Source organism: Peromyscus leucopus, chromosome 16_21 (genome assembly GCF_004664715.2).
Source record: "Peromyscus leucopus breed LL Stock chromosome 16_21, UCI_PerLeu_2.1, whole genome shotgun sequence".
Classification (NCBI taxonomy): Eukaryota; Metazoa; Chordata; class Mammalia; order Rodentia; family Cricetidae; genus Peromyscus; species Peromyscus leucopus.
Window position 1 is genome coordinate 17237862 of NC_051084.1, and position 27684 is coordinate 17265545.

Here is a 27684-nt window from a genome sequence, read left to right on the forward strand (position 1 = left end):
TTGTGCATTGCAGGATTTGCACATGAATACCGCTTAAGTCCGCAGAAAAAATTATAAAATACTTGAATTTTCCAACTCTTTTCCACAGACCCTCCAGAGGCACATGTAACCCATCACCCCAGACCTGAAGGTGATGTCACCTTAAGGTGCTGGGCTCTCAGATTCTACCCAGCTGAGATAACCCTGACCTGGAAGAGGGATGGGGAAGACCAGACCCAGGACATGGAGCTGGTGAACACCAGGCCTGCAGGAGACGGAACCTTCCAGAAGTGGGCAGCTGTGGTGGTACCTTCTGGGGAGGAGCAGAGATACACATGCCATGTGCAGCATCAGGGGCTGCCTGAGCCCCTCACTCTGAGATGGGGTAAGGAGGGGTGTGAGCACAGAGCCTGTTATCAGGAAGACAGGTGACCTTCTGGAGACCCTGAGTGGGATCAGTGCTGAGCTGGGGGTTAGGACCCCTCAACTCTACTCTGTCTTCCCAGAGTCACCACCTCCTTGGCCCACAATTGGAATGACTGTTGGTGTGGTTCTCCTTGGAGTTGTGGTCACTGGAGCTGTGGCTGCCCTTGTGATGATGAGGAAGAAAAGTTCAGGTAGGGAAGGGATTGGTGTCTGAGGGTTTTGCAAGAGTTGAAGCCCTAGAAGCTCATGTCCTATTTTGTTACTATGAGACACACCTATGTGTAAGTGCTCACCTAACCTGGGACTCAGTGAACTAGCAGTTTTTTGTTTTGTTTAGGTTTTTTTTTTTTTTTTTTTTTTTTTTTTTTTTTTTTTTTTTTTAAGACAAAGTATCTTTACATAGCGCTGGCTGTCCTGGAACCCACTATGCAGACCAGGCTAGCCTCAGACTCAGAGATCCACTTGCCTCTGTCTCCCAAGTGCTAGGATTAAAGTTGTGTGCTACCTTATACAGTTGTGTTAATACTTTTTAAAGTCTGGGCTATGGAGGTACTCTAGAGCATCATTCCTGGATCTCTGTCAGTCTTTTTATGTCCTCTGATGTAGTTACTCAGGTAACTTTTCCAGGAATCTACTTTCATCATTGTATTTCTACCTTTTAACATCTTGTCCCAGCTGTTGAACTCTCCTTACACATTAAGGGAACAACTAGTAGGTGTACAGAAAGGAGACAGAGAGCAAGTTCCTCTGTCACTTTCCTAACATTCCTGCAGCTGGGCACCACATGGTAGTCCTCGCCTCCACCAGCTGAGCGACCACATGCTGCACATTGACTCAGCACATGGTGATGAGGAAAAGCTGGAACTGCATAAGTGAATTTGGCTGGGGTGACATTGGCACATCCAGTTCCCATGAGTGGCAGGAAATCTGTCCCACGGAGACCAGATCCTGGGTGTCAATGATTCCTGTGCTCAGTGGATCCTTGTGGGACATGGTATTGATGGGCTTGTCAGTTCTGTTCCCAGCTTTAAAGCCTCAGATTTGGTTCATGACTTTTTCCAAAACAAAATAATCAACAACCCTCCAATATCTTTATTAAATTCCTTTGTTTTTAAATGATAAGAATCTGGATTCCATTATTTATACCTAAAAGTAAGAAATCAGCCCAGGGAATTTTCAGATAGCAGCCAGTCAGAGACTCTGTAATTATTTATTTTCTATCTGTATTTTCTTACTGTATTTTTTATCTGAGGCTACACCTCATGGGAGAGAAAACAATACCTATCTGTCAACATGACAACTCAGGACTGATAATGTATATTCTCCCTTCTCTTTCTCAACCCCTCCCCAAAGTGGAATGCCTACATAACGCCCTTTTCCATCAAGGATGTTGTTCTCACCACTAACATCAGTAACCATAAATCTTGTTCCAAAATACTCAGGACTCTTTCCAGATCCCTCATTTAGATTGCTCAGTATGTAGCCCAGGACTCACACTTCCCTTTTCTGTTTCTCTGTTAACAGCATCTCACACTGTGTCCCAGGCTGGCTTGGGAATCACTATGTAGCTGTGATGGTTAAACTTCATTGCCAACTTGAATGGATTTAGAGTCTCCTGGGAGATTCAGTTCTGGTCACATCTGTAAGAGTGTTTCCAGAGATTAATTAAGGATGGAAGACCAACACTGGGGCCCAAGGATAAAATGAAGAACAGGACAAAGCCAGATGTGAGGATGCCTCCATGATGCTTCCTGATTTACTGAAGTTGGAGGAATCCCAGCCACATGCCCCTGCTGCCATTTACTCCATCACACCTTATGCTGAGATTGACTGAACCTTCTTAAATCATGAATCAGAATAAATCTTTCTTCCTTTAAGTTGCTTCTGCTGGTTTTTTTGTCACACAATTTTAAAAAGTTATTAATAAAAATCCGTATGGCTTTGAAATACCTACAATCCTCTTTCCCTATCCTGGAGTGTTAGAATTACATATATGAACCACCATACCTGGCAGCAGGAATTATTTATGTAACGTGCCACAAGTGAGGCTGATGGAGCTAGGAGGCCCAGGAGCTCCTTGTCTACATTCCTTGCAGCTCCATGATCTGAATAAACAGCTGCCTCTGTACCACTTGTTATAAATACAGAGATTCTTGTGTCTTCACAGATTCCCCAAGCCTTTTGTTTTGTTTCTGTTTGTGGGGTTTGTTTCATTTTGTTTGTTTGTTTGTTTGTTGAAACAGTCTCACTATGTAGTCTTGACTGGCCTGGAACTATCTGTACTTGTAGACCATGCTGGCCTTGAACTCAGAGAGATCCTATGAGAGGAGGCATCTGTCTCTGCCCAGAGTGCTGGGATTAAAAGCCTGTGTCATCAAGCCTGACTTTTTCTGAATCTTGCTGAGATGTCCAGAGGATTCCTGTGCACAGGAAAGTCTGGGACTCCCTGGTCTACCAGCCTTCTAGACACATGCCCAGAGCTGCACAGTCTGTGTTCAAGGTGTGTTCTCTAATGAGACCACTGAGCACTGGAGGGGCCAGGATCAGTCCTGTTCTCTTTCTCATCTACAGTTGATAATCCTTTTGATGATTTTATTCACTTCCAAGGTTTTAAATGCCATTTAAGACCACCTCCAAAAAGTCAGGCAGTGGGGGACACATGCCTTTAATCCCAGCACTCGGGAGGCAGAGCCAGGCAGATCTCTGTAAGTTCGAGGCCAGCCTGGTCTACAGATCGAGAGCCAGGACAGGTACCAGAACTACACAGAGAAACCCTGTCTCGGAAAAAAAAAAAAAAAAAAAAAAAAAAAAAAAAAGACCATCTCCCAAATAAATTTCTCCAGCCCAGACAAGTCTAATCTGCAGGCTCATCTGCCCCCTGTCCATCTGGTTGCCTTATGTGTGATTCCCTGTCTGCGAACAGCAAATCTATTCTGCTACTTGTACAGTCCTAAATTTTTGGTATCATCTTTACTTCATTTTGTAGTCCAGATTTAATCCACTGGGAAATATTGTGACATTCATATTTTAAATGAATTTAAAATTCAATTTGTTTGCACTGTTTTCCCTGCTCATACCTTAAGGAAAAGCAACCTGTGTCCCTTGCCTAAACTACTAAATGAATTTCCAATTATTTCCTCCATTGTCTTGCTTGATTCCCACAAATTCATCCAGTTATCAACCAGAATGATCCTTTATTTGTTTGTTTGTTTTTGAAACACAGTCTTTTTAGCTGAACTTGTAGTCTCCTGTGTCTGCTTCCCAGTTCCTGGGCCTCTGGTTATGCACCACAGCATCTGGCTCTTGGTTTTGCTGTCTTTGAATTATTTACATATTGTAGACATTAATCCTCTTTTAGATTATAACTGGTAAAGATTTTCTCCCATTTCTTAGATTATCTTTTCACTCACTAATTGTTTCTTTGCTGGGTAGAAGCTTTTTAATTTCATGCAACACAATTTGTCAACTCTTGCTATTATTTCTTGAACCTTGAATCCTTTCTCAAAAGACCTGGTCTAGGGGGTCTCGGGGCTCCGCGCTCTATGGCGCGGGCGCTGTTGCCCAGCTGGAAGATGTCGGCGCCGGGCCGGGAGGAGCCCCCTGGTCCTCCCGGCAGTTACGCGAAGCGGGTCCTGGTGACCGGGGGTGCCGGCTTCATTGCATCCCATGTGATTGTCTCCTTAGTAGAGGATTATCCCAACTATATGATCATAAATCTTGACAAAGTCCCCTTGTTTTAAGCTGGATTACTGTGCAAGTTTGAAGAATCTGGAACCTAATTTCTAACAAACAAAACTACAAATTTATACAGTGTGACATTTGCGACTCTCACTTTGTGAAGCTGCTGTTTGAGATGGAGAAAATATAGTCCTGTATTTTGCTGCACAGACACATGTAGATCTTTCGTTTGTCCGTGCCTTTGAGTTTACATATGTCAATGTTTATGGCACTCATGTTTTGGTAAATACTGCTTATGAAGCCAGAGTGGAGAAATTTATTTATGTCAGCACAGATGAAGTATATGGAGGCAGTCTTGATCAGGAGTTTGATGAATCATCACCCAAACAACCTACAAACCCTTATGCTTCATCTAAGGCCGCCGCTGAGTGTTTTGTACAGTCTTATTGGGAACGATACAAGTTTCCAGTTGTCATCACCAGAAGCAGTAATGTTTATGGACCACATCAGTATCCAGAAAAGGTTATTCCAAAATTTATATCTTTGCTCCAACAGGACAGGAAATGCTGTATTCATGGATCAGGGCTTCAGAGAAGAAACTTCCTTTATGCTGCTGATGTAGTGGAAGCATTTCTCACTGTCCTCAAAAAGGGAGAACCAGGGGAAATCTATAACATTGGGACCAACTTTGAAATGTCAGTCGTTCAGCTCACGAAAGAACTAATACAGCTGATCAAAGAGACCAATTCAGAGTCTGAAACGGAAAGGTGGGTGGACTACGTTAATGACAGACCTCACAATGACATGAGATATCCAATGAAGTCTGAAAAAATTCACAGTTTAGGATGGAAGCCCAAAGTGCCTTGGGAAGAAGGAATAAAGAAAACAGTTGAGTGGTACCGAGAGAATTTTCACAACTGGAAGAATGCAGAAAAGGCATTAGAGCCCTTTCCAGTTCAGCCACCATTTATATAATGCCAGTCGCAGAGAAGAGGACATTATCCTACCTCAATGAATGACCTGAAATCAAGTGCCTAAATGAAGTGCCAGCCTCTCACTCTGAGTGGGAGGGATGCTCCGGTATTGGATTCAGATGCAGTCTTCAGAAGTTTCAGTATTGGTCCAGGATTCCATGTGGAGATTGCCTCAGCAAACTTCTCCGACAAGTCCCATGGTGGTCCGGCAGAAGCAGTGGATGTGGGCAGGATGAGGCCCCTGGTTCTGAGAACAGAGGCAGGTGGAAGCACTGGAGGGACCTCTGTTGGCTCCCCAGCCTTTGCCAGCACCTGATTGTCTCAGGTTTTGTGTCCTGACTAATTTCTAAGGTCTGATGATGTGAAAATGGAACAAAATGGAAGCATATTGAACACTTTTTAACTTTTGATAATTTCTTAAAATTAACTTAGATGGTTCTTACATTTTTGAAATCAGCTGTTGATTTATATATAACTGATATCAGAAATTTGATCATGTATCTACTGTTTACAATGGTTTTATTTATAAAAGTATCAATGTATTTTAATATATTAAATACAGATTGTGGCTTTATTAATTTTTGAAAAAAAAAAAAGACCTGGTCTATGCAAATATCAAAAGGGTTTTTCCCTAGAAGAATTTAGAGTTTCATATTACATTTAAGGTCTGTGAGATTATTTTTCTACAGGGTGAGAGATGGGGATGTAGTTTTATTCTTCTACATGGGGATATCAAGTTTTCCCAATAACATTTGTTGAATAGGTTTGTCTTTTCCCCCCAATGTATTTATTAGGCATTGTGATTGAATAAAATAACTGATGTAAGGTTTTTTTTTTTTTTTTTTTGGTGATCAAAGGGTCAAGGAATATAATCACACCATGCAACAGACCTCATACAAAGGATTTACTTGGAGGGGGGTGCAAAAGCCTGCCTCAGCATGAGGATGGAAGAGAGGGAAGTAGGTGGGGAGGAAGAGAGGAAGGGGGAGACAGGGATAGGGGAGGGAGGGAGAGAGAGGGGTGATGACTTGGACTTTATAGGGGGTATGGAGCATGAGCATTTGGGACCATGGCACGGTGGAAATGTGTCCCATTGTGATGACAGTGATGCTTGTGCTGAGCGTTTGAAGGCTGGGTGGGGATGAGGGAGCACCTGGTTCTGGAATGTGGATGCTTCTAACAGTGTAGCTATAGATTACATCTGAATCCTCTATTCTATTCCATCGATCTGTGTATTTCTGTGCCTGTACCACGCTTTTTATTTTGAGACTTGTTTCAGGACTACAGCCACATTTGCAGTATTAATTTTGCCTATTCATGAGCATAGGAGGCCTTTCTATAGTTCCTTCCTTCCTTCCTTCCTTCCTTTTTTCTTTCTTTCTATCTTTCTCTCTCTTTCTTTCTTTCATTGTTGTTGTTGTTTGGTTAGTGTTGGTTTTTGAGACAAGGTCTCACTATGTAAACCAGGCTGGCACCAAAGTTGCAGCAACCCTCATTCTTCTGCTGAGTATTGTGTTACAAATGTAAGCCATCATGCCCTGCCTTATTTAGTGTTTTAATCTTTATTCTAGATGTCTTTACTTCCTTTCATATATTCCTAGGTATTTAGTTGTTTAATTTTGTTTTTGAAGCAATTATGGGTGGGGTTCTTTTCCTGATATTTATCACCATGTTAGTTGTTGTTATATTGAAAAGCTGCTGGCTATTATATGGGCTTTATATCCTGCTGCTTTTCTGAAATTGTGTTTGATATCAAAGATAGGATCATATCACTTACAAATAAAGATCATTTAACTTCTTGCTTTACATCTTGTGTCCATTTTCTTTCTTTCTCTTGCTTTATTGCTCTTAAGACATCAAGAACTATATTAAATAGGAGTGGAGAAAATAAACACCCTTTGTCTCATCTTAATTTTAGAGGAAATGCTGTTTCCCCCGTTTAGTATAATGCTGGATAGAATTTTCTTATATAGAGCATTTATTATGTTGAAATACATTACTTTTATTCCTAGTTTCTTCAGGGTTTCAGTTTATCACAAAAGATGGTGAACTTTGTCAAAGACCTTCGCTGCATACATTGAGGTGACCCTGTGATTTCTGTCCTTGCATCTATGTGCCATATCACATTTATTGAACGAATATGTTGAGCCATCCTTGTATCATCCCTGGAATGATGTCAATTTGGTCATGTTATATGACATTTTAATGTGCTGTTGACTTTTGCTTGCAAGTATTGTATTGAAAATGTTCACATCCAAGTTCATCAAAGAAATTGGCCTATGCTTGTCTGTTTTGTGTCTTTACTCAGTTTTGATATGAGGATAATGGTTATCTTATAAAATGCTTTTGGTAGTATTGTTTCCCTTTCTATTTTATGAGGTGATTTGAGATACATTGATGTTAGTTCTTCTTTAGAGGTAGAGTTCAACAGTGAGCCTATATGTTCTTGTATTTTTACATGGTTCTTATTTTTAGCATTATCAGGTATGAAATTGTCCCGTAGTCATTGCTTACATTTATACTAAATTGAGTCCTGTAACTATTCATCCCTCTATGAAACAAAGGCTACATAATCTAAGGCAATATGAAAAATCATTAGGTCAGCAAGAGGACTGACTCCCACAAGTTGTCTTCTAACCTTCAGATATGTGCTGCACATGTACAGGTGCATGCATACATGCAAACACACACACACACACACACACACACACAATTTGAATGTTTGGCTTTTATTGTGGACTGTGTAAAAAGGATTAGGAGGCATGACTTTGTAGGAGGAGGTGTGTCACTGGAGGTGAGCTTTGAGATTTCAAAGCGCATACCCTCCAGTTAGCTTGCTCCCTTCCTTTTATAAGTTGCCTTGGTCATGGTGTCTTGCCACAGCAATAGAACAGTACTCCTTCCCAAAAAGTACCCCACCTACTGTCACGAGCCATGAGTTCTGGAGTGAAATTGCCAAGGCATATCCTCCAGTTTGGCATTTCACAGAGCTCCCCACCCTCCAGCCCTGACATTCTTTTGCATTTAAGCCTCAGGGGGAGTGATGTAGATGTCCTGTTAGGACCTCATGTTCAACAGACACTTATGTGCAGCATTTTCATCAGTTAGGCTCTGCATTAAGTGTAAAAACAAGCTTCTCTGACCAAGGGTAAGAGTAGCAATAATCTGTGGGCATCCACAGATTATTTAAAATATTTAGAAGGACATTTGACGGGATTGCCATTTAGTAGCACAACAGTAGTATGTGGAGCCCTACCTACTCCCTAGGGCTTATGAATCCCGTTGCTATCGGCTTTTGTCCAAGTTCACAGCACTAAGCATAAATTCTCACCTGCAGACCAGGCCTCAAATCTAATTAAGAAAGTGACTGGTCATGCCCTTAACTCTGGTAATAGGGAAATTATGTCTACAGCAGTAAGCAAATAGAAAGAAATGTTTTCTAAATTGGAGTATACATGGAATCAATGCAATAAAGGAACAAAAATCACAGTTTATTAAATTCCTAACTGTAATAGTCTTTTTTAAAAAAGATTTATTTATTTATTATTCATTCATTTATTTATTTATTTATTTATTTATTTATTTATTTATTTATTACGTATAGTATTCTGCCTGTAAGTATGCCGGCAGGCCAGCAGAGGGCACCAGGGCTCAGTCTAAATTGTTATGGGCCACCATGTGGTTGCTAGATCTCAGTATAGATGATTGTACACTACTATATGGTTGCTGGGAATTGAACTCAGGACCTCTGGAAGAGCAACCAGTGCTCTTACCCTCTGAGACATCTCTCCAACCCTATAATAGTCCTTATAAGGTCATAATAGTAGGGGATGGAGAGATGGTTTAGTAAATAAGGGGACAGGCTGTTCTTTCAGAGGATCTTGGTTCCTGAATGTGGGACCAGGTGATCTGATACCCTCTTCTGGCATTGTGAGCATATGGTGCACAGACATACATTAAGGCAAAACACCCATAAAGTGCGTGAAAATCTCAAAAATCTTAAACTCATAATAATAATAATTTATTTGTGGGCCATTTATGGTGCCTTATACCTCTAATTCCAGCTCTTGAGAGCAATGAAACAGGGAGGTTGTTAAGAGATTAAGGATAGTCAGGCATGCATGGTGGAACATGCCTTTAATCCCAGTACTCGGAGGAAAGTCTCTGTAAACCTGAGGCCAGGGTTAGGGTTAAGGTTAGTCAGGCCAGCCTAGTCTACAAAGCAAGGGTTAAGGTTAGGGTTAGGGTTACCCAGGCCAGCTAAGGCTTCATCCTGAGATCCTGAGAGAGAGAGATTGAGACTAAGGCTAGCCTAGGCTGTTACCAGAGTTAAGATGAGAGCCTGTGCCCCTCACAGCCCTAATAAGCCATGGTCTGCTCAACAAGGTAATTAAAAGAACCAAATAGTATAAAGCAGGGGGAGGAAATTAGATTTATTTAATATGGCCACATTGATAAGGACTAGAGCAGCTCCCAAGTCTACATTTAGAGACCTCACATGAGGGCAATGTTTAACAGTAACAGATATGCATAATTAGGCTGTCCAAGTCCAGGATGTGGTCTAGCTCACCATCAACCCACCACTGTCTGGTCTGTAGTTTCATCCCACAGGGTGGTCCAGCAAGTTATTAGAAGTGTGTGAAACATCTCTTCTGGGGACAAGTTCCTCCATTTGCTGGCACCAGTTTTCAGTGTATGTCTCTTAGCATGAGATTCCTGGGACAATTCCTGTTCCCTGAAGGTACATTAATCTATAGTCACATATTCAAAGGAAGGACACAAGTGTCTTCAGACTATCCCAAGACCAGCTATATCCAAAAGTTCCTATTTAAACCTAGTCCTTGATGTGATGGTATTTGAGGTGAGGGACTTTGGAAATAATGGGATCAGAATGGGGAGCCTTTATGAATGGGATTAGTCCTCTCACAACAGAGAACCCAGAGAGCTCCTTCACCATGTCTGCCATGATGAGAACTCAGCAAAGAGACATTGTTATTGTACCAGGAAGTGAGCACTCACCAGATACTGAATTAGTCATCACTTTGACCTTGGGTTTACCAGCCTCCAGAGCTATGAGGAATAAACTTTTGTTCTGTATGAGCTACCCAGCCCCTGTTATTTTATTGTAGCATTTCAAACAAATATATTTTATATATATAACATATATATAATATATATATATATTATATAACATGGTACCTGTTACAAATTCATCCTCAGACATTTATTCCCCAGGGTCCAGATCTCTTTTAATCCTCGCTTTGTGACAAATGCCTATAATACTGGCACCCAGGAGGCTGAGACAGAAGATTGAAAATTCCAGGTCAGCCTGGGCTACATGAGACCTGGTCTAAAAGCAAACAAGCAAACAAGCAAATAAACATATGTACCCGTATGAACTTAATCGTATCTGTATATGTGTAGGGACATGTTGTATTCAAACACATCTGGAATTCTTCCAACTTTCTTTGGGACAAATGTCCCACATCTCTTGTCCTACCTGGTGCAGGGCAGGCAGACACCTGGATCTCCTTTATCTTATCCTAGTCACTCCATTGTTCCACTGTCATGCTGGATGTCTTGTTGCTAGATCCTCATGGGTTCCCCCTCTTATGTTCTGTTTTGTTTCCTTTATTTCTTTTTTCTTCTCTCTCTCTCTCTCTCTCTCTCTCTCTCTCTCTCTCTCTCTGTCTCTGTCTCTCTTTCTCTCTCTCTTTCTCTCCTCTCTTCCTTCCTTCCTTCCTTCCTTTCTTTTTGTTTTTGTTTGTTATGTTTTGTTTTTATGAGACAGGGTTTCTCTGTGGAGTCCTAGATGTCCTGGATCTTGCTCTGTAGCCCAGGCTGGCCTCCAGCTCTCAGAGATCCACCTGCCTCTGCCTCCAGAGTGCTGAGATTGAAGGCATATGGCACCACCAGCTTGTTTTCTTTTGTTGAGTCAGGCTCTCTTGTAGCCCAGGCTGGCTTCAAACTTTTACTGTGTAACTGAGGATAATGTTGAACTCTTTATTATTCTGCCCCAACGTGTCATTATAGGTGTATGCCAACGATACAAGAGGAATTGGGGTCCCCTTTGGTGGTTCTTGGTCTCAATAATAAAGTAATTGAGAAAGACTCAAAAAGAATCTCAAGGTCAAGATCAAGTTAAAAAGGAAAACCTCAGGATCAGCAAGCTGCAAAGCCTCAGCTGCTTCCTGGAGAAGGAGAATGGAGGAAAGAAGGGATAAAGGCCACTTTAAACTGTCATGGAGGTCAGACACAGGGCAGACAAGCAGCCACAAGGCAAGGAAGGAGCCTCTAAAGAAAGAGTAAGGAAGCAGCAATGTTGAAGGGAAGACCCAAGGTGTTAAGGAGAGCATGCTTAGAGAAGAGACAGAAGAGAGGGAAAGGGCTAATCCAGAAGAGTGGGCAGACTTACACACCTACATGGCTGTGGCCCATCTGCTACTGACCTAAGGGCTGGGTCAGTAGGGTATATCGTCAGAGGACTAATTATTCCGACTTTCTCTTTAGCATGAGTTAAGGTGTGTCCTTAGGCCAAGGAATGATCCTGCCCAACTGTAATCCCAGGTATCTATCCAGCCCAGAGATTCTGTTCTCTTGCCAGGAGTTGTTCCTACTCCAACACTTAGTCATATCAACCTTGTATGAATATGCATTAAAGGAGAGTTTCTGATAAAGAATAAAGTCATGCAATTGCCCTCTTCTGTAAGGGTAGAACTTAAAACCAGTCCACCATTTTGACAAGAAAAAGGCCTCCCAGGATAGCTGCTTTCTCTAGAGACTGTAGAAAGATATAAAGTCTGTCTATAATATAAAGTGTCACAATAGTTCCTTTATAGAGACCTGTGTAGCCCAGCTGGCCTGGAATTCACAGAGATCAGCCTGCCTCTGCCTCCAAAGTGCTGGACTCTTACATTTTAATATGTTTTATGTATATGATATCTGTGTGTATACACACATGCCATGGCCTGAGTATGGAGGTCAGAAGATAGTTTTGGGGAACCAGCTCTCCCCTTCCATCATGCGAGTCTCAGGGATCAAATTCAGGTTGTCAGGCTTGGCAGCAAGAACCTTTACTTCTTACTGACAACTCATCTGAATTCTTTTTATAGAGATCACATGAACTACAAGGCTTAGGATAGTTACAAGCGAGACACCCATGGGAAGACTGTCCCTGTATCAAAGGCCTTCACCATGTCTTTTTAGTTTCTGGATTCTCACCAGCAAGTCCTTCACACAAATTTCATAAATTTGTTAGGGAAGTTTAGTGCCATCAATGTAGTATCACAAGGATGTAAGAATGTAATGTTAAGGTGTGGTGGCACACTTCTTTAATCCAAGCACTTGGGAAGCAGAAGTAGGTGGATCTTTGCAATTTCAAGGTCAGCCTGGTCTCCATGTCAACCATCACCACATAGTAAGACCCTGTCTTTAAAAAAAAAAAGTTAGAATTCAGCTGTGCTCAGGCTGTAATACCTGCAGTATCCATCCCACTCTCATAGATACCACTGAGACATTGTCTATTCATTTCTCGCTAATAGACTTTCAGGTACCAGGATTTCTCACATGGGGAAGTGAGTTTATAACAAAGTGGGTTTTAGTGACCACACATCCTGCTCTCCTTGCCCTTCCCTGCCTCTTGCTGAGGTTCAGAGGCTGACTACAGGTTTATGCTGTGCAACCATCTCAGTTCTCAGGAGCTATAAAATGGAAGCCTTGCTCTGCCACACTCTGATTCTTCTCTTCAGAGGCCTCAGCTGTGCTGTCTGTCTCTGGTGCTGGGGCCTCAACTCCTCTCAGAGCTCTACCATGTTGCTGTCTGCCCACGACATTAATAAACTCCTTACCTTCACCAATCCATCTCAGTGTCCATCTTGAATCCATAACCCAAATGTTAAAAAAAAAGTATTCTATTTCCATACCCTCAGATCAATCTCAAGCTTCTTATATTCTTTTCTTTATAGAAACCTGACTAGTTAAAAAAATATGAAGAAAGTGGCATCTTATAGGACTATCATTCAGAGTGATTTCATACACATGAGGTAGGATTATCACTGACCACAGACTCATGGATGCAGCCTAGGGAAAGAACAAAACTTTCCCTTTAGAAGCCCAACAACACCTCTCACAAGACACAGGGAATTTCCCTTTTCAATGGGGTTTCTAATTTTATTTCTTCTCCTCTACTCCAATCTTTTAAATGGATGCTCAGATCAAATACATCAATTAGAAAAATATATAAGTGCCATGAATTCTTTTTATCCCCTCATGTTGATGTGTCTTGGTTTTCCATGATCATCCTCTACTCATTTTTCTTTTAGATTCCCTTGTGCCCTGACTTGTTATTTCTCTTAGATTTGTATTTAAAGGGAGAAAATTAACCTGGAGCCAAATACCCCAAATATACTATGAATTTCCCTTGGTATTTTCACCAATACTTGGTTCAGATTCCATAGCTTTCATCCAAGGCTCCAGTCATGTACATTACATTGATAGTTTCTTACTATGTAACAAAACAAGCACTGCATCCTAACAGTTTCTCACATTCCAGAAAAGCTCTTACTGAATGAAGCCATGGAGATTCTAAGTCTAAACATTAGTGGCTGCAAAAACCTGCTGTAATTTCGGACGTGACATACCTTGGGCCATTCAAAGCTCACTTTAAAATGCTTAGAGGTGATTTTGTCCAAACTATCCCTCCACAAAAATGAGATCAGGATAATTGGAATGCCAGCCCTAAGGTAATCATAGACTACCAAGCCAATTCCCAAGCTGCAGAGGCAGATGGCACCATGGAGTAGAAAACCATTTCCCAACATGACGAATCAGGATCCATCTACTTCCTTCCCCGTAGTGGTCTCCTAAAGACAAGACTTTTAAACACTTTTTGTAACAAAGCTTTTCTGTTTGTGGGTCATCATTGATTACCTACTCTTACCAATCACACGCACACACACCACCACCACCACCACCACCACATGCACAGGTACACAGAAGTATACCAATCAAGCTAACCTCACCTTTCAAGTGCTAGGACTTTAGGTGTGTGCTATCAGACTTAGATTTAATCTGAATTTCTTAAAACACAAGATATATATTCATCACACATATGAGGCTTACCCATTCATGACTAAATTAGGAATGGAATGTTGGTTTAATGGGTTTTGGGGAAATGTGCTTAGATTTGTCCTTTTCTATTTAGTCTTATTCTAACTTATGTTCTTTTCTCTGTTTGAAAGTTTATTGCCATTTGATTACTGGTCAAATTTTCCTTTTCTTAGCTACCAACTTCTGTGTGAAACTTCTAAGAAAATTTCAAATAGATGAAATGTCAGAGTCCAGAAACTGCCACTTCAAACTATGGATCCCTGGCATGATGATTATTTTAAGTAAAGGAATTTAGTAGCAAAGACTTTACCACCCTGTCTAATGTTCTGAACCACGAAAACAGAAAACAATTACCTCTGGTCCTCTCCCTCAGTTTTGTTAACTGACTCTTATGGAAGGAAGCCTGTCAGCATCCTGCACAGGCTTTGCCCACACACCATTATCATGGACTTCAGTCCCAGTCAGTACTCCAAAGAGAGCAAGTTTGAAGTTTACAAAGCAGCCTGTTTTCTACACCCAACAGACCATTGATGTGCTCCATGTCCATTGACTCCTCTAAAAATCACTGACTATCCCCTGACATTCTGCATTCTTTTATATAGCCCATGCTATTCTTTAAGTGTCAGCAACCCCCCTGCCTCAGCCTCTTAAAATGGTGTGGTCTGAATAAAGACATGGGTCGCTAAGCCCAACTCAAAACAGTAATTCTTGAAGTTCAGTGAAAACAGGAAGTTACTTATATACTTTCATGGGATACATGAAGCTAAAATGAAAAGCTTATAGAATTTACTTGCCATATTTACTGTATTGTGCTTGATAGTGAGTTAATCTCCTGACACCTTAGTATGAATCAAGGCTGTAAAACCAAACTAGTTAGGGATTATTACATTCTTCACCACCACTCACTTGCAGAATAAGAGGCAGTTAGTTACGCTTGTGAAATGTCTTTTTTTTTTTTTTTAATTTTAAGACAGAGTCTCAAGGGGCTGGAGAGATGGCTCAGTTGTTAAGAGTGCTTGCCACTCTGGTAGATAACCCCAGTTTGGTCCCCAGCACCCAGAACTCCCAGCTCACAACCTCCTGTAACTCCAGTTCCAGGGAATCTGACCTCCTCTTCTGGCCTTCAGGGGAATACACTCACACAAACACACACGTGTACACATAAATAAAAGTAACTTTAAAAATGTCAGTCTTATGTAGCCCACACTGTCCTCAAAATCAGGTCAAACTTTCTACCTCAGCACAGCCTCCTAAGTGCTGGGTGTACAGGCATGCATCAGCCACCATGAAACACTCCTGTTTTTAATAAGGTAAATGTCGTTAGATACAACCTACATAAAAACTCTTGGAAGTCCTCAATAATGTCTAAGCACAAACAAGAGATTCTGAATCCAAAACAGTCAGAATCTCGTGTGACACAGCTTCTGAACAGGATTCAGAGTGCGGATCTGAGAAGGAGCACCAGGTACAGGAAGAAATGGTCTCCTTAAGTCCCTGGTCAAGACACGTGTTTGGGGATTCCTCCTGCCTCTGAGTTATTTCTCAAGCTCACCGCCTGTTTCAGCTGTTCAGTCTTTCCATCTGGACAAATGTTCTCATTATCACTGCGTGCCCGAATTCTGAGGAAACCCATTCACAGTCACTGTGTTCTCTCCCCACAAACCACGACGCTATAAACTCCACAGTGAGGAACACGGTCTCAGTCACCCCAGGGTTTCCAGACACCAAGGATGGGAACCACAGCGCCATGTCCCATCCTTCTGCTCCTTTCAGTCCTGGCTCTTACCCAGACCGAGACCCAGGCCAGTGCCGGTGAGTGCAGAGTCCACAGGGAAACTACCTCTACCGGGAGGAAGAAGGCAGCTCCTGGGAAGCCGCGTCTCCGCTCCCAGCACGGCTCCCTAGCTGGGCTGCCCTCTCCTCCCCATGCCCCCCCCCCCCCGCTGCCATCACGTGTCCCAGGTCCCGTGCCCCACTCCCCTCCAGGCCTGTGCACCTGCCCTCGGATCCCCGGGGAAGGGTCGGGGGTCTCACAGCACGTCCCCCCCAGGCTCACACTCGCTACTCTATTATATTACCACGACATCTGGTCCCGGAGTCCGGGAGCCCCGAGTCATCATCGTCGGCTACGTGGATGACACGGAGTTCATGAGCTTTGACAGCGACACGGAGAGTTCGAGGACTGAGCCCCGAGGGTCATGGGTAAAGCGAATGGGTCAGAAGTTTTGGGAAGAGGAGATAAACCTTGCCAAGAATTTCGTACTGTGGGGCCGAGAAGACCTGCAGTTGGCAATGAGCATCTACAACCACAGTGATGACGGTGAGTGACCCCAAGCCAAGTTTCCTCAGGCCCCCAGGTCCGAGGTTCTTCACCAGGAGACCAGGACCCGGTTTTGATAACAGTTTCGGTCCAAACACCGAGAGTGAGTGGGGCGGGGCCTTGTGGGCCGTGCTGACCTCAGGGGCGGGACCAGGTTCTCATACCTTCCAGTGTTTTTTTGGCTGCGAAATTGGGCCCGACGGGCGGCTCCTCCGAGGGTACCATGATCACGGTTATGATGGCAAAGACTACCTCACCCTGAACGAGGACATGAGCTCCTGGACCGCGGGTGACACCTCGGCTCAGATCGCTGCCCTCAAGTGGAAAGCTGATGGTGTAGCAGAGTTCTTCAGAGCCTTTCTGGAGGGGAGAGGCATAGAGACCCTCCTCAGACATCTGGAGATAGGGAAGGAGACACTGCAGCGAACAGGTATGGACACAGAGGAAATTCCTCTATTGCGTTGGGACTGGGCCTCATGTCCCTGGAGGTAGGAAAATGTCACCAGATGGAATATCCCCGGCCCCTTAATTTGGAGGGGTAAAAGTGCTTCTGGGTTTACTGACTCAGCATCAGTGAGTGACTCTCCCAAGGGCCTGAGGAATGTTCAAGGGTCTCTCTTGAGATGGAAGAGAGAACTCAGAAATAACCAGCCCATTGTGAGCCATGGCCTCTCCCAAGACCGGTGTGCTGTCCACACCCAGTGTTTTAGGAGGCTTGATGGAGTGATGCTGAGTCTCTTAGTGCCCCACTCACTCAGGACCTGAAATCCCCCTTTCATGGTGGGAAACCTGGAGTCTCTACTGGGCTGGCTCACCATGATTCTAGAACTTAACAGGGAATAGATTATCCTGATGCCTGAGTGCAGGCAACTGTGTGGGACTTGTACCCTTGTAGCTTCCCAAATCTACTGTCCATTGCCAGGATGGTCACACGAATACTGCTTAAATGCCCAGAAAGAATATAAAATGCCTGAATTTTCCACCTCTTTCTCTCAGATCCCCCAAAGGCACATGTAACCCATCATCTAAGACATGAAGGAGATGTCACCCTGAGGTGCTGGGCCCTGGGCTTCTATCCAGCTGAGATCACCCTGACCTGGCAACGTGATGGGGAGGACCAGATTCAGGACATGGAGCTTGTGGAGACCAGACCTGCAGGGGATGGAACCTTCCAGAAGTGGGCGTCTGTGGTAGTACCTTCTGGAGAGGAGCAGAGATACACATGCCTTGTGCATCATGAGGGGCTGCCTGAGCCCCTGACCCTGAGATGGGGTAAGGAGGGGTGTGAGCATGGAGTCTGTTGTCAGGAAAAATGGGTGACCTGGAGACCCTGAGTGGGATCAGTGCTGAGCTGGGGCTTAGGGCCTCTCAACTCAATTCATTCTTCTCCACCCCTTTTTCCCAGAGCCATCTCCTCCGCCCAAGATTGGAATGAATATTGGTGTGGTTCTCCTTGGAGTTGTAGTCACTGGAACTGTGACCGCCATTGTGATCATGAGGAAAAGTATGAGTAGGGAAGGGATTGGTGTCTGAGGGTTTTGTCTCCACAGAGTTGAAGTCTTAGGTAGAAATGTGCTCATCTCCTGTTTTGTTATTGTGAGACATATCTATACAAGTGTGCTTGCCCAACCTGAGACTCTGTACTAGCACGTTTATTCCAGGGCTATGGGGAACTCTAGGACATCATTATCCTGCATCCCCATCAGTCCCTTTCTTTCCCCTGATGTGGTTTCTCAGATAACTTTTCCAGAAGTCAACTTTCCTCGTTCCATTTCCATTCCTTTAGCATATATCCCAGCCCTGAATTCTCTTTGCACATTAGGGAAATACCCAGTTACAGTGTAGAAAGGAGGCAGAGACCAAGTCCCTCACCACTTTCTCAAACATTCCTGCAGCTGGACACCACATGAGTCCCTAGTTCCATCACTAATGACTACATGCTGGACTGTGACTCAGCACATGGTAATAAGGAAAGGCTAGAAGTGCATAGATTGCATTTGGGAAGGATGGCATTGTCACACACAGCTTCCAGAAGCAGCAGGGAAACTGTCACAGTGACCAGCTCCAGGGTGTCAGTGGTTCTCTGCCCAGTGGTCATATGTGGGAACTGATGTTGATGGGCCTATCAGAATTTAGTTTATTGGGTTTTCTGAGACAAAATAATCTCCTATTCTCCAGTATCACATATAAAATTATTTTATGTTTAAATGATAAGACTTTAGATTTCACTATTTCTACCTAAAAAATAACAAATCAGTTCAGATAACAACCAATCAGAGACTTTCCTTATATAATTACTTCTTATGTCACTCATCTGAGGCTATACATACCCCATGGTAGAGAAAACAATATGCATTTCTGAACAGGCCAGCGAGTAATGATATAATATCCTCCCTTTTCTTTCTTGGGCAACAACAAAATAATGATAACAATAATAATAATAATAATGCCCAGGCAAGACCCTTCTTCATCATGTATACTGTTCTTACTAATAACATCAGTGGTCATGAACCATTTCCCAAGTATTCAGGCCTCTTTCTGCATCTGTCATTTAGATTGTTGAGTATGGAACACAGGACTTACTTCCTCCTTTTTTGTTTGTTTATGCAGGGTCCTCCGCTGTACACCAGGCTGGCTTTGAACTCACTGTGTAGCTGGGATGGTTACTCTTCACTGTCAACTTGACTGGATTTAGAATCCCCTAGGAGATACCATTCTGGACATGTCTATGAGAGTGTTTTCAGGGATGACTAAATGAGAAGGGAGGACCCACTCTGAGTGGGAGTGGTGCTATCCCTTGGGCTAGGGCCAAGTCTGAATAAAAGGAAGAGCAGGAGAAAGCCAGCTGAGAAGATCTCCATCCTCTGCTTCCTGATCCACTGACGATTGAGGAGACCCAGACACATGCTCCAGTGCCATGAACTCCACAGTGCCTTATGTTGAGATGGACTGTCCCCTCCTAAATCGTGAATCAGAATAAACCTTTTTAAAGTTGTTTCTGTCTGCCTTTTGTCACAACAATGTAACTAATACAGCGACTCAGACTGGCCTTGAAGTCCCAGAAACACTGTTGCCCAGTTTCTGGAATGTTGGGTATAGAGCCAAACACATCTAGCCTCAGGAATGACTTAGCCATAAGTGAGGCTGATGTATTGAGTTTGGGGCTCCTTGTCTACATCCTTCTTGCTGTATTATCTGAACACCATCAGTTTCTGCACCAAACACCCAGAGTCTCAGCTCTGCACCAAAATTTCTGAATTTTGTGATGTCCAGGGGACTCTGGATAGAGCAAAGTCTGGGACTCTCTAGTTTTTTTAAACACAGCCCCAGAGCTGAGCCGTCTGCTCCAGGTTTATGCTCTGATGAGATCACTAAATTCTGGGTCAGGACTCAGTCCTTCTTCCTTTCTCTTCTTCAGCTAATCACTCTGTTGGTGAATTATTCATCTCTAAGTTTATAAATACCATTTAATATCACTTCCCAAATATATTTCTTCAGTCCAGACATTTCTCCCAAATACCTCCAGACTCTGTCCAACTGCCAACCTGTTTCATGTGCATTTCCCTGACTGGTAATGGCAACTCTATTGTGCTACTTAGATTGTCAATAATGTTTATTGTCATCTTTACCTTGTTTTCATAATCCAGATTTAGTTCAGTAGGAAGTGTTTGAGTTACTCATATATTGTAGATATTAATCTTTCAGAAGTATAGCCGATAAAGATTTTCTCCCAATCTTTAGACTATCTTTTCACTCTCGTTTCCTTTGCTGTGCAGAAACTTTTCAATTTCATATAACCCACCTATCAATTCTTGCTATGATTTCTTGAGTCATGAGTACTTTTTCTAAAGTCCTGATCCTTGCATATATTTGAAAATGTCTTCCTCAAAACTGACAAGCACCTTAGAAACAAAGATGCCAGTCACATCACATCTAATAAAATTCCATTTTGATTAAGGCCCCCAGTAGGTAACTGTAAACAACAATATCACTTAGACATACATATTCAATGGCAAAACCCATCCAGTCTAGGTAGACACTGCCATAAAACGTGGGCTAGCAGTTTTCTTTAGAGGTGAGGGAGAAGGATGTGGTGAGAGCACACATTGGGTACTAGGGTGTGGGAATGATTTACTTCTCAGGCTGATCTGATATCTGATCACTATTGGCCTTTCACCTATACATATATATTTTCATTTGCCTTTTACACTCACAAATAAAAGTTTATGAAAGAAGAAAATCATTGAGTGTGACTCATGATTTAAACAAGATTGGTCGGGAGTATTATGATACAACAAAGACAGGAAACAAAAAGGCAGTTTGTAAAATGGACATGAAGGATTTACATCTGGACAAACTGAGCCCTTACATGGGCTCTTATTTTTAGAATTATCAGGTGTGAAATTGCTCCACAGACATCAGTTACCTTCATACTAGATTTGAAGAATGGTGGGAAACGAACACACCAATTCTTGGTTGAAGAAAAAAACTCTAGATCTTTTTGAGACTCAATTACTAAATATCCAGAAGTTCACCAATTGGACTAAATTGGCTGGCCCTGAGTCTGAGGGATCCACTTTTCACTATCTCCACAGTGCTGGGATTACAACCTATACCAAATGGGTTCTGGGTCATACTCAGGATCTCATGCTTGCTAGATAAGCACATTACCAATTCCTAACCCCATAGTAACAAACAAACAAACAAACAAACAAAAAGTTTTAAACAGAGTCTCACTGTGTAGGTTTAATCATACTACAACTCACTATATAGACCAGGCTGCCTTTGAACTTTCAGAGATCCTCTGCCTCTGCCTCCTGAGTGCTGGGATGAAAGGTGTGTGCCATCACAGCCAGCTTATAGTAAACAACTATCAGCAGACATGTATTAAGTTACTTTAGGATTCATCCAGTCTGGAAGTTTTGTCATTACCTTTACTGAACTGAATTACTAAGTCCTCTGCTTCTTGAATTCTCATTATGCTCTGTGCCTCCATCTCTCTCTTCCTCCCTTCCTTTCTCCCTTCCTTCTTTCCTCCCTCCCTTGTGAATTTTCAGGTTCCTGCTGGCTTTACCCAGCAGGTCCTCCTAGAGAGGATAATTAGGACCACAGGCCTGAGTGCAGGTGTTTGGGATGGTCTGCACTTGGCTGTGCTGGGGGGTGGGGGGTAGGAGTGGGGGAAGAGGGGTTGGGAGGTGGGGGGTCGGTCTTTTGCTCCACCCGTGGCGTTTCTATAAATCCAGAGACAGGCAGGGCTCGTTGGAATAGGTTCCAAGCCCTCTTGAGGCTATCCTGTATTTTCTTTCTGTTCATCTCCACAATCTAAATCCTTCTATCTAATATTTCCTGCTGCTCGCACTCAAGAAAACTCTGGGGAGCTGTGGGGTTTATGGGTAAATGCCCCCCACTCCCTCTCCTTCTTTCTTCCCTTCCTTTTCCCCTCAATTCCTTCTTTTCTCCCTCCTTTCTTTGTGCCTTTTTTGAGGCCTGGGGATTGAAACTAGGACTTTACACATGCTAGGCATGCACTTTACCACTGAACTATATCACTAACTTGTTATTTTCTATTTCCCTCCTCTTTGTTTTATTTATGTTTCAGACAAGTGCTCATTATATAACTCAGGCTGAGCTAGAGGCTACTATATAGCAAAGATTAGCCTTAAACTTGCAATTTGCATCAGCCTCCTGGGGACTGGGGTTATAGGTATGTGCCTCCACAACAATTGTATTTACTACTATTATACTAATTTTATTTACTTACAACTGAAGGTGACACTGAAGCCAGTTATAGTGGTTCACACTGGTAACCCCACCTACTAGGGAGGCTGATTATAGGAGATATCCCTATATATAGTAGGGAGATTGTAAATGTGAGGCCAACTAGGCAAGTTAGTAAGACTATCTCAAAAAGTAAAGAGTTTCGGGATGTGGATCAGTGATAGACACTTTCTGTCATGGACCAGGCCCTGTATTTAATCCTCAGTATGAAGAAACCAAACAGGAAGAATGTCCAGCAAGACCTCTAAGCAGGTAAGTGGGTTTGTTATGAATGAAAGCCTGGTGACACACCACCACCACCACCACCACCACCACCAAACACAAGTGTGTTGTCTTACATCTGTAACCCCAGCATTCCCATGGTGAGAAGAGAGATACACAGAAGACTCTTCTGGAAGCTATAAGTCAGCTATCCTGGAGAGACAGAATAGTGCAAACAAAAAGGAGAGCCTGTCTTAACAATGTGGAAGGAGAGAAGTTGTTAGAAGATCTCTGAGGGAGGATCCTTCCTTCAGAGGAAGGAGCTGGCTGGAACATCTCCCTGGCACTTGTATCCACCAGAGAGTACTTCAACCAGACACTGATTTGGAAACCTGTAGGAGACAGTATTTGAAGCTTTCTCTGATAAGACAGTAACAGGCAAAAGGTGAAATTATGCACCCAGAAGAAAGCAGAACATCCAAGTCTCTTGTTGAAAGATTTATACAAGTTTTTCAGAGACATGATGCATTACATCCTGAAGCACAGAATATAGAAACCTCATTTCTGTTCTGGTCAGGAATTGCTTCTTAATATAAATATATAAGCCCAGAACAGTGTAGTTGACTGAGATGCTCCATGTCTAGAATTATAAGTAGCTGCATAAGTCTTTGAAAATTACTCCAGGAAACAAGTAGAAAGACAAAAATCCCTGAGTCTCCTCTCACAGATAGAATTTTTGCAGACACGAAGCATAGCTCTTTTATTTCTTGAGTTGTGTTGTTGTTGTCCTTGTTGTTTACAACAGGGTCTGGTGTAGCTAGGCTTATTTTGAACTCATTGTATATTCAAAGATGACCTTGTGTGGTCGGATTTTTCTGTCCCACCGGCCAGCTCCCAAATAACCACACAGACACTTATTATTAATTATAAAAGCTGACTTAGGCTTGTTGCCAACTAGCTCTTACAGTTTAAATTGACCCATTGCAACCAATACCTTTTGTCTTGTGGCTTTATTACCTTTACTCTATACTGCCCATGTTGCTTCCCCTCCATCTGGCTGGAGACTCCCTGAGTCTCCCCTTCTTCTCAGCATCTTCTTTGCTCTTGGGAAGTTATCATCCATCATGGCAGAGAAAGCATGGTTGAGTTCAGGACAGCTGGAGCTTGTGGCTGGGATGTGTCCTGTCTCAGAGGATAATGAAGCAGAGAGTGGGATGCTGCTTCTCATCTGGCTTTCTCCTTTCCCCAGATCAAAGGATGGCACCATCTACACTCAGGGTGGGTCTTCCCACCTCAGGTAACCTCACAAGAAAGATCCTCACAGACACCCAGAATTGCATCACCTAGGGAATTCTAATTGTAATGGTTACAAGAGTAAACGTTTACAGCTACATAGTGGGTTCAAAGCCAGCATGGGGGGAGAGGGGGTTCTGGACACAGTGGTAGATGCCTTTAATCAGGAGTCAGAGGCAGGTGAATCTCTGTGAGGTAGAGGCCAGCCTGATCTACACAGTGAGTCCCAGGACAGTCAGAGATACATAGTAAGACCCTATCTTGGAAAATAAAACAAAACAAAAAATAAAAGGGCAGGGAGTAAGTCTTGGGCTCCATGATGAGTAATCTAAATGATGGCTCTAGAAAGAGGCCTGAGTATTTTTGAACAAGATTTGTGGCCGCTGATGTTAGTAGGAGTACAGCAAATATAATGGGGAAAGGTCATATAAAGGTATATATGGCTCTTAAAAATATTTATTATTTATTTCTTTGTTTGTTTTTATCTGAGAAAGAAAGCAAGAGGGCAAATATCATTAGTCCTGAGTTGTGATGTTGAGGGAAACATACTGTTTTCTCTTCTGTTGGATTTAGCTTCAGATGAAAGATACTGCAAGCAATTTACACAAGGGAGTTCCATGAATGGTTTCTATCTAAAAATTCCCTAGACTGATTTCTCCTTGCTGCAAGTGATGTGATGGGGAAGGGAATCTCAGTTTACCAAAGAGGAGTAAATGTGTAATTGGATATAAAGTGACACAAGATGATGGGAGAATTTGTCATAGGCCTTGTTGACAGTGGCCTACTGACATACAGATGCTGTGTCTTATGGAGTTACAAGGAATCAGACAATCATGAAGAACATCAGAGTGAATGTAGATTCTAGTGTAAGTAAGAGGCTTTGTCAGTTAGGGTCGTGTGGTGGTTTGAATAAAAATGGCCTCCATAGGCCCAGAGGGAGTGTGTGGCCTATTAGGAGGTGTGATCTTGTTGAGTAGATGTGGCCTTGCTGGAGGAAGTGTGTCACTGTGGGGGCAGGCTTTGAGGTCTCAGACACTCAAGAAAGGCCTAGTGGCTCGGTCTTTTCCTGCTGCTTGTGGATCAAAATATAAAACTCTCAACTCACATCTGCCTACATGCCACCATACTTCCTATCATGAAGATAATGGACTAAACCTCTAGAACTGTAAGCCAACCCCAATTAAATGTTTTCCTTTAGAAGAGTTTCCTGGTTTCATGATGTCTCTTCACAGCAATAGAAACCCTAACTAAGGCAGGTGGCAGCTGATACCACTGCACTGGAACATTGGTTTTTGCCTGCCATAAGAGGGTCCAATCAGCATGAAACATGCACTGGGTAGATCAGAGAGACAAAGGGCTGCTTGACTTCTGAAGCCTAGAGCTTGGTGAAACTTCTGTGAGATGTCATTCTCCTTAGAGAGTTTTGAATTTAGATAGAATTTCATGAAGGAAAGAAAGTAGGAAATATGAGATTGAAGAGATAGCTCCACAGTTAAGAGTGCATCCTACATTTACAGAAGCCAAGAGTTCTGTTCTCAGCCCCTACATGAAACTCCATTTCCAGTGATCTAACTCCTCTGGACTCCATGGGCACCTGCACTCATGTTCATATATCCCCACAAAGATAACACATGACTATGAATAAAATGAAAAAAATAAATAAAATGAATATAAATCTTTTATTTTTTGAAAGAAGAAAGGAAGTTTGAGGTTTGGTTTGAGGTTATTGAACAGAAGCACTTCCTTATTACATTGCACAGTGACATAAACAGATTTGCTTGTGATTCAGAAACTACAAGGGATGGTGGATATTAAGTGTGCTTACCCTGGAACTCACCATGTGTACCAGGCAGTCCTGCCTCTGACCCCTGATTTCTGTGATTAAAGGCATAGGCCACCACACCTGGCATGACAAAGGATTGTTCTTCACACCTGAGCCACCTCTCCAGCCTACTTCTGTACTTTTAATGCTTAAAACTGAGCATCTTTTCTTTCCTTTCCAGGGAAAAGAAAAAAATCACAATGGAGAATTTGAAATAAAACCCTATGAGTTCTGCTGAGTCTCCCACTGAGGGACAGGGCTGAAGTCATCATTAGGAGAGAATTTTATTTGAAAAGTGTCATCTTAAACTGAAAGCATAGCTGTAGAACATAAAAATTAAACATGCTGAAGGAGAAGCCATCTTGTCACAAAACATCCGCTTATCCCATCCAGACATCTCAATTCCACCCTTTGCTGACCTTCAATGCCCGCCTTTAATTTTTTTTAAACAAGAGAAAATACACAGATTCATTTTGGTATATGCTAAATGTTCATATTCACATAGAGACACTGCAATATCTGATCCCACTATGCAGAAAGTAGGAAAAAAAAAAAGCTAGAATTCCATGCAATACTTTACAGGGGAAGAGCAACCCTCCAGCATCCAGCATAGTGAAAGGAGATGATGGATTTCTTTTCCCCACAGAGCACAATGATGGTATTGATTCCACAGTCTGGAACAAGAAGGAATAAAAATGAACTTAGAACAGAAAGGTAGATTCTTTTCCCATTTTATTTTATTTAAAAAAAAAAGTAAGTTGAAAGACATGGTCTTGAGAAAAGGAATCTCAAAAATATCCAAGTGAACACAAGAGGGACAGGGGAGAAATAACTATAACTCACTGCACGGATTGGAGAAAATAAAAATAACGTTTTTTTTAAGATTGGAATCTATTGGTGGTTTTTGTATTTCCCACCTCCTTCATCCTCCTGTCTTGTCTTCATCATCACCTTCATCCTCTTCACCTTCATCCCGGTCCCTTTTTCAATATCTTCCCATCCTCCTCTTTCTCCTCCTCCTTCTTCCCATTCTCATTCTTCATCCGTCCTCCGTTTTCTAAACTACTGATTATGAGGGAAGGGGATCCTCCTAACATCTAACTAGCTACATGTCAGTCTGGCACACAAGATAAATAGGGTCAGTAGAGACAATTGGTCATAATTTCTCTAACCAGAGAGTGGAAAAAGTCACACCATGTCATTAAAACTTCTAGTTCCTAATCTGCCTTAGCTGTGAGTAGTCTTGGGGTGTAATTGAGCTTGTTTTCCCACATGGCATATTCAATCCACATGGATTTACTGATCTTTAGGGGATATGTCCTCTCATTTGAAGGCAAGTCAGTCACTCTTCCACTGACCTACTTTATGACACTCTGTGGTTCACACAATGAAGATAACTAGACTTTTTGTTAGAGTTTTGCTTTTGTACCAGGCATAGTGTCTCACACCTCTAATCTCAGTATTCAGGAGCCTGAGGCAGGAAGACTGTGGGGACTTTCAGGTCAGCTGCACTACACAGGAAGAAACTGGAGCAGGAGCTGTAATTCTGCAGAGTGCTTGCCAGGCACAGAGGATGTAGGCTTGATCATCATCCCATAAACTACATGTGGTGGTGCACACCCAGCCATCAGGAAGAGGAAGCAGGGCCTATAGAAATGAATTGTAGTTAAGAGCACTTGCAGGGGACCTGAGTTTAGTTCCCACACTCATCTTGTGTGGCTCATAACCATCCTAGGAGATCTGAGGAGCCAAGATTCTGACCATCAAGGGCACTTGCAGAGATGTGAACCAACACACACACACACACACACACACACACACACACACACACACACACACGTGTGTGTGTGTGTGTGTGTGCACGATAAAAAGTAAATAAATCTTTAAGATGTGTTTTTAAAAAAATAGAAGCAGGAGAATCAGAAGTTCACAGTTATTGTGGAATAATCTTTTTGTACACTGTGAAGATTTGTCACTCAGGTTGGTTTAATAAATATCTGAATAGCCAATAGCTAAGCAGGAGTTTTGGGGCAAAGAGGATGCTGAGAAGAAGGAGTTTCCCAAAAGCTTTCCTGCAGCTGAGCACATCATGAGTCCTTGGTTCC

At 42.6% G+C, this 27684-nt stretch overlaps 2 protein-coding genes and 1 pseudogene across 3 annotated transcripts in view; all 3 read left to right on the forward strand.

The window, feature by feature from the left end:
- Window positions 1-2282, forward strand: part of LOC114682649 (putative HLA class I histocompatibility antigen, alpha chain H) — a 53881-nt gene extending 51599 nt beyond the window's left edge. Inside the window, exons 4-6 of one of the 2 annotated variants that reach the window (XM_028856613.2) lie at window positions 89-364; window positions 486-596; window positions 1930-2282. In XM_028856613.2, coding sequence (XP_028712446.2) covers window positions 89-364; window positions 486-596; window positions 1930-1973 — 431 coding nt within the window. In that variant the 3' untranslated portion in view covers window positions 1974-2282. The remainder of the gene's footprint in view (window positions 1-88; window positions 365-485; window positions 597-1929) is intronic. The other variant, XM_037200168.1, reaches the window with a different exon arrangement.
- A 1681-nt stretch (window positions 2283-3963) lies between these two features.
- Window positions 3964-5089, forward strand: LOC114682665 (annotated as a pseudogene).
- Window positions 5090-15884: 10795 nt separating this feature from the next.
- Window positions 15885-19480, forward strand: LOC114682677 (class I histocompatibility antigen, Non-RT1.A alpha-1 chain-like). Its single transcript, XM_037199637.1, has 5 exons — window positions 15885-16485; window positions 16640-16915; window positions 17482-17757; window positions 17891-17989; window positions 19096-19480. Exons 1-5 carry the CDS (start codon window positions 16092-16094, stop codon window positions 19137-19139), a joined length of 1089 nt encoding a protein of 362 aa, XP_037055532.1. The 5' UTR covers window positions 15885-16091; the 3' UTR covers window positions 19140-19480.
- The last annotated feature ends 8204 nt before the right edge of the window (window positions 19481-27684 follow it).

Coding starts and splice junctions, on each gene's coding strand:
- LOC114682677 (XM_037199637.1), top strand. CDS start 16,092: ATGCCCCCCCCCCCCCGCTGCCATCACGTGTCCCAGGTCCCGTGCCCC. Junction 16,486..16,639: donor CTACAACCACAGTGATGACG/GTGAGTGACCCC, acceptor GGGCGGGACCAG/GTTCTCATACCTTCCAGTGT. Junction 17,990..19,095: donor CATTGTGATCATGAGGAAAA/GTATGAGTAGGG, acceptor TTGTTTATGCAG/GGTCCTCCGCTGTACACCAG.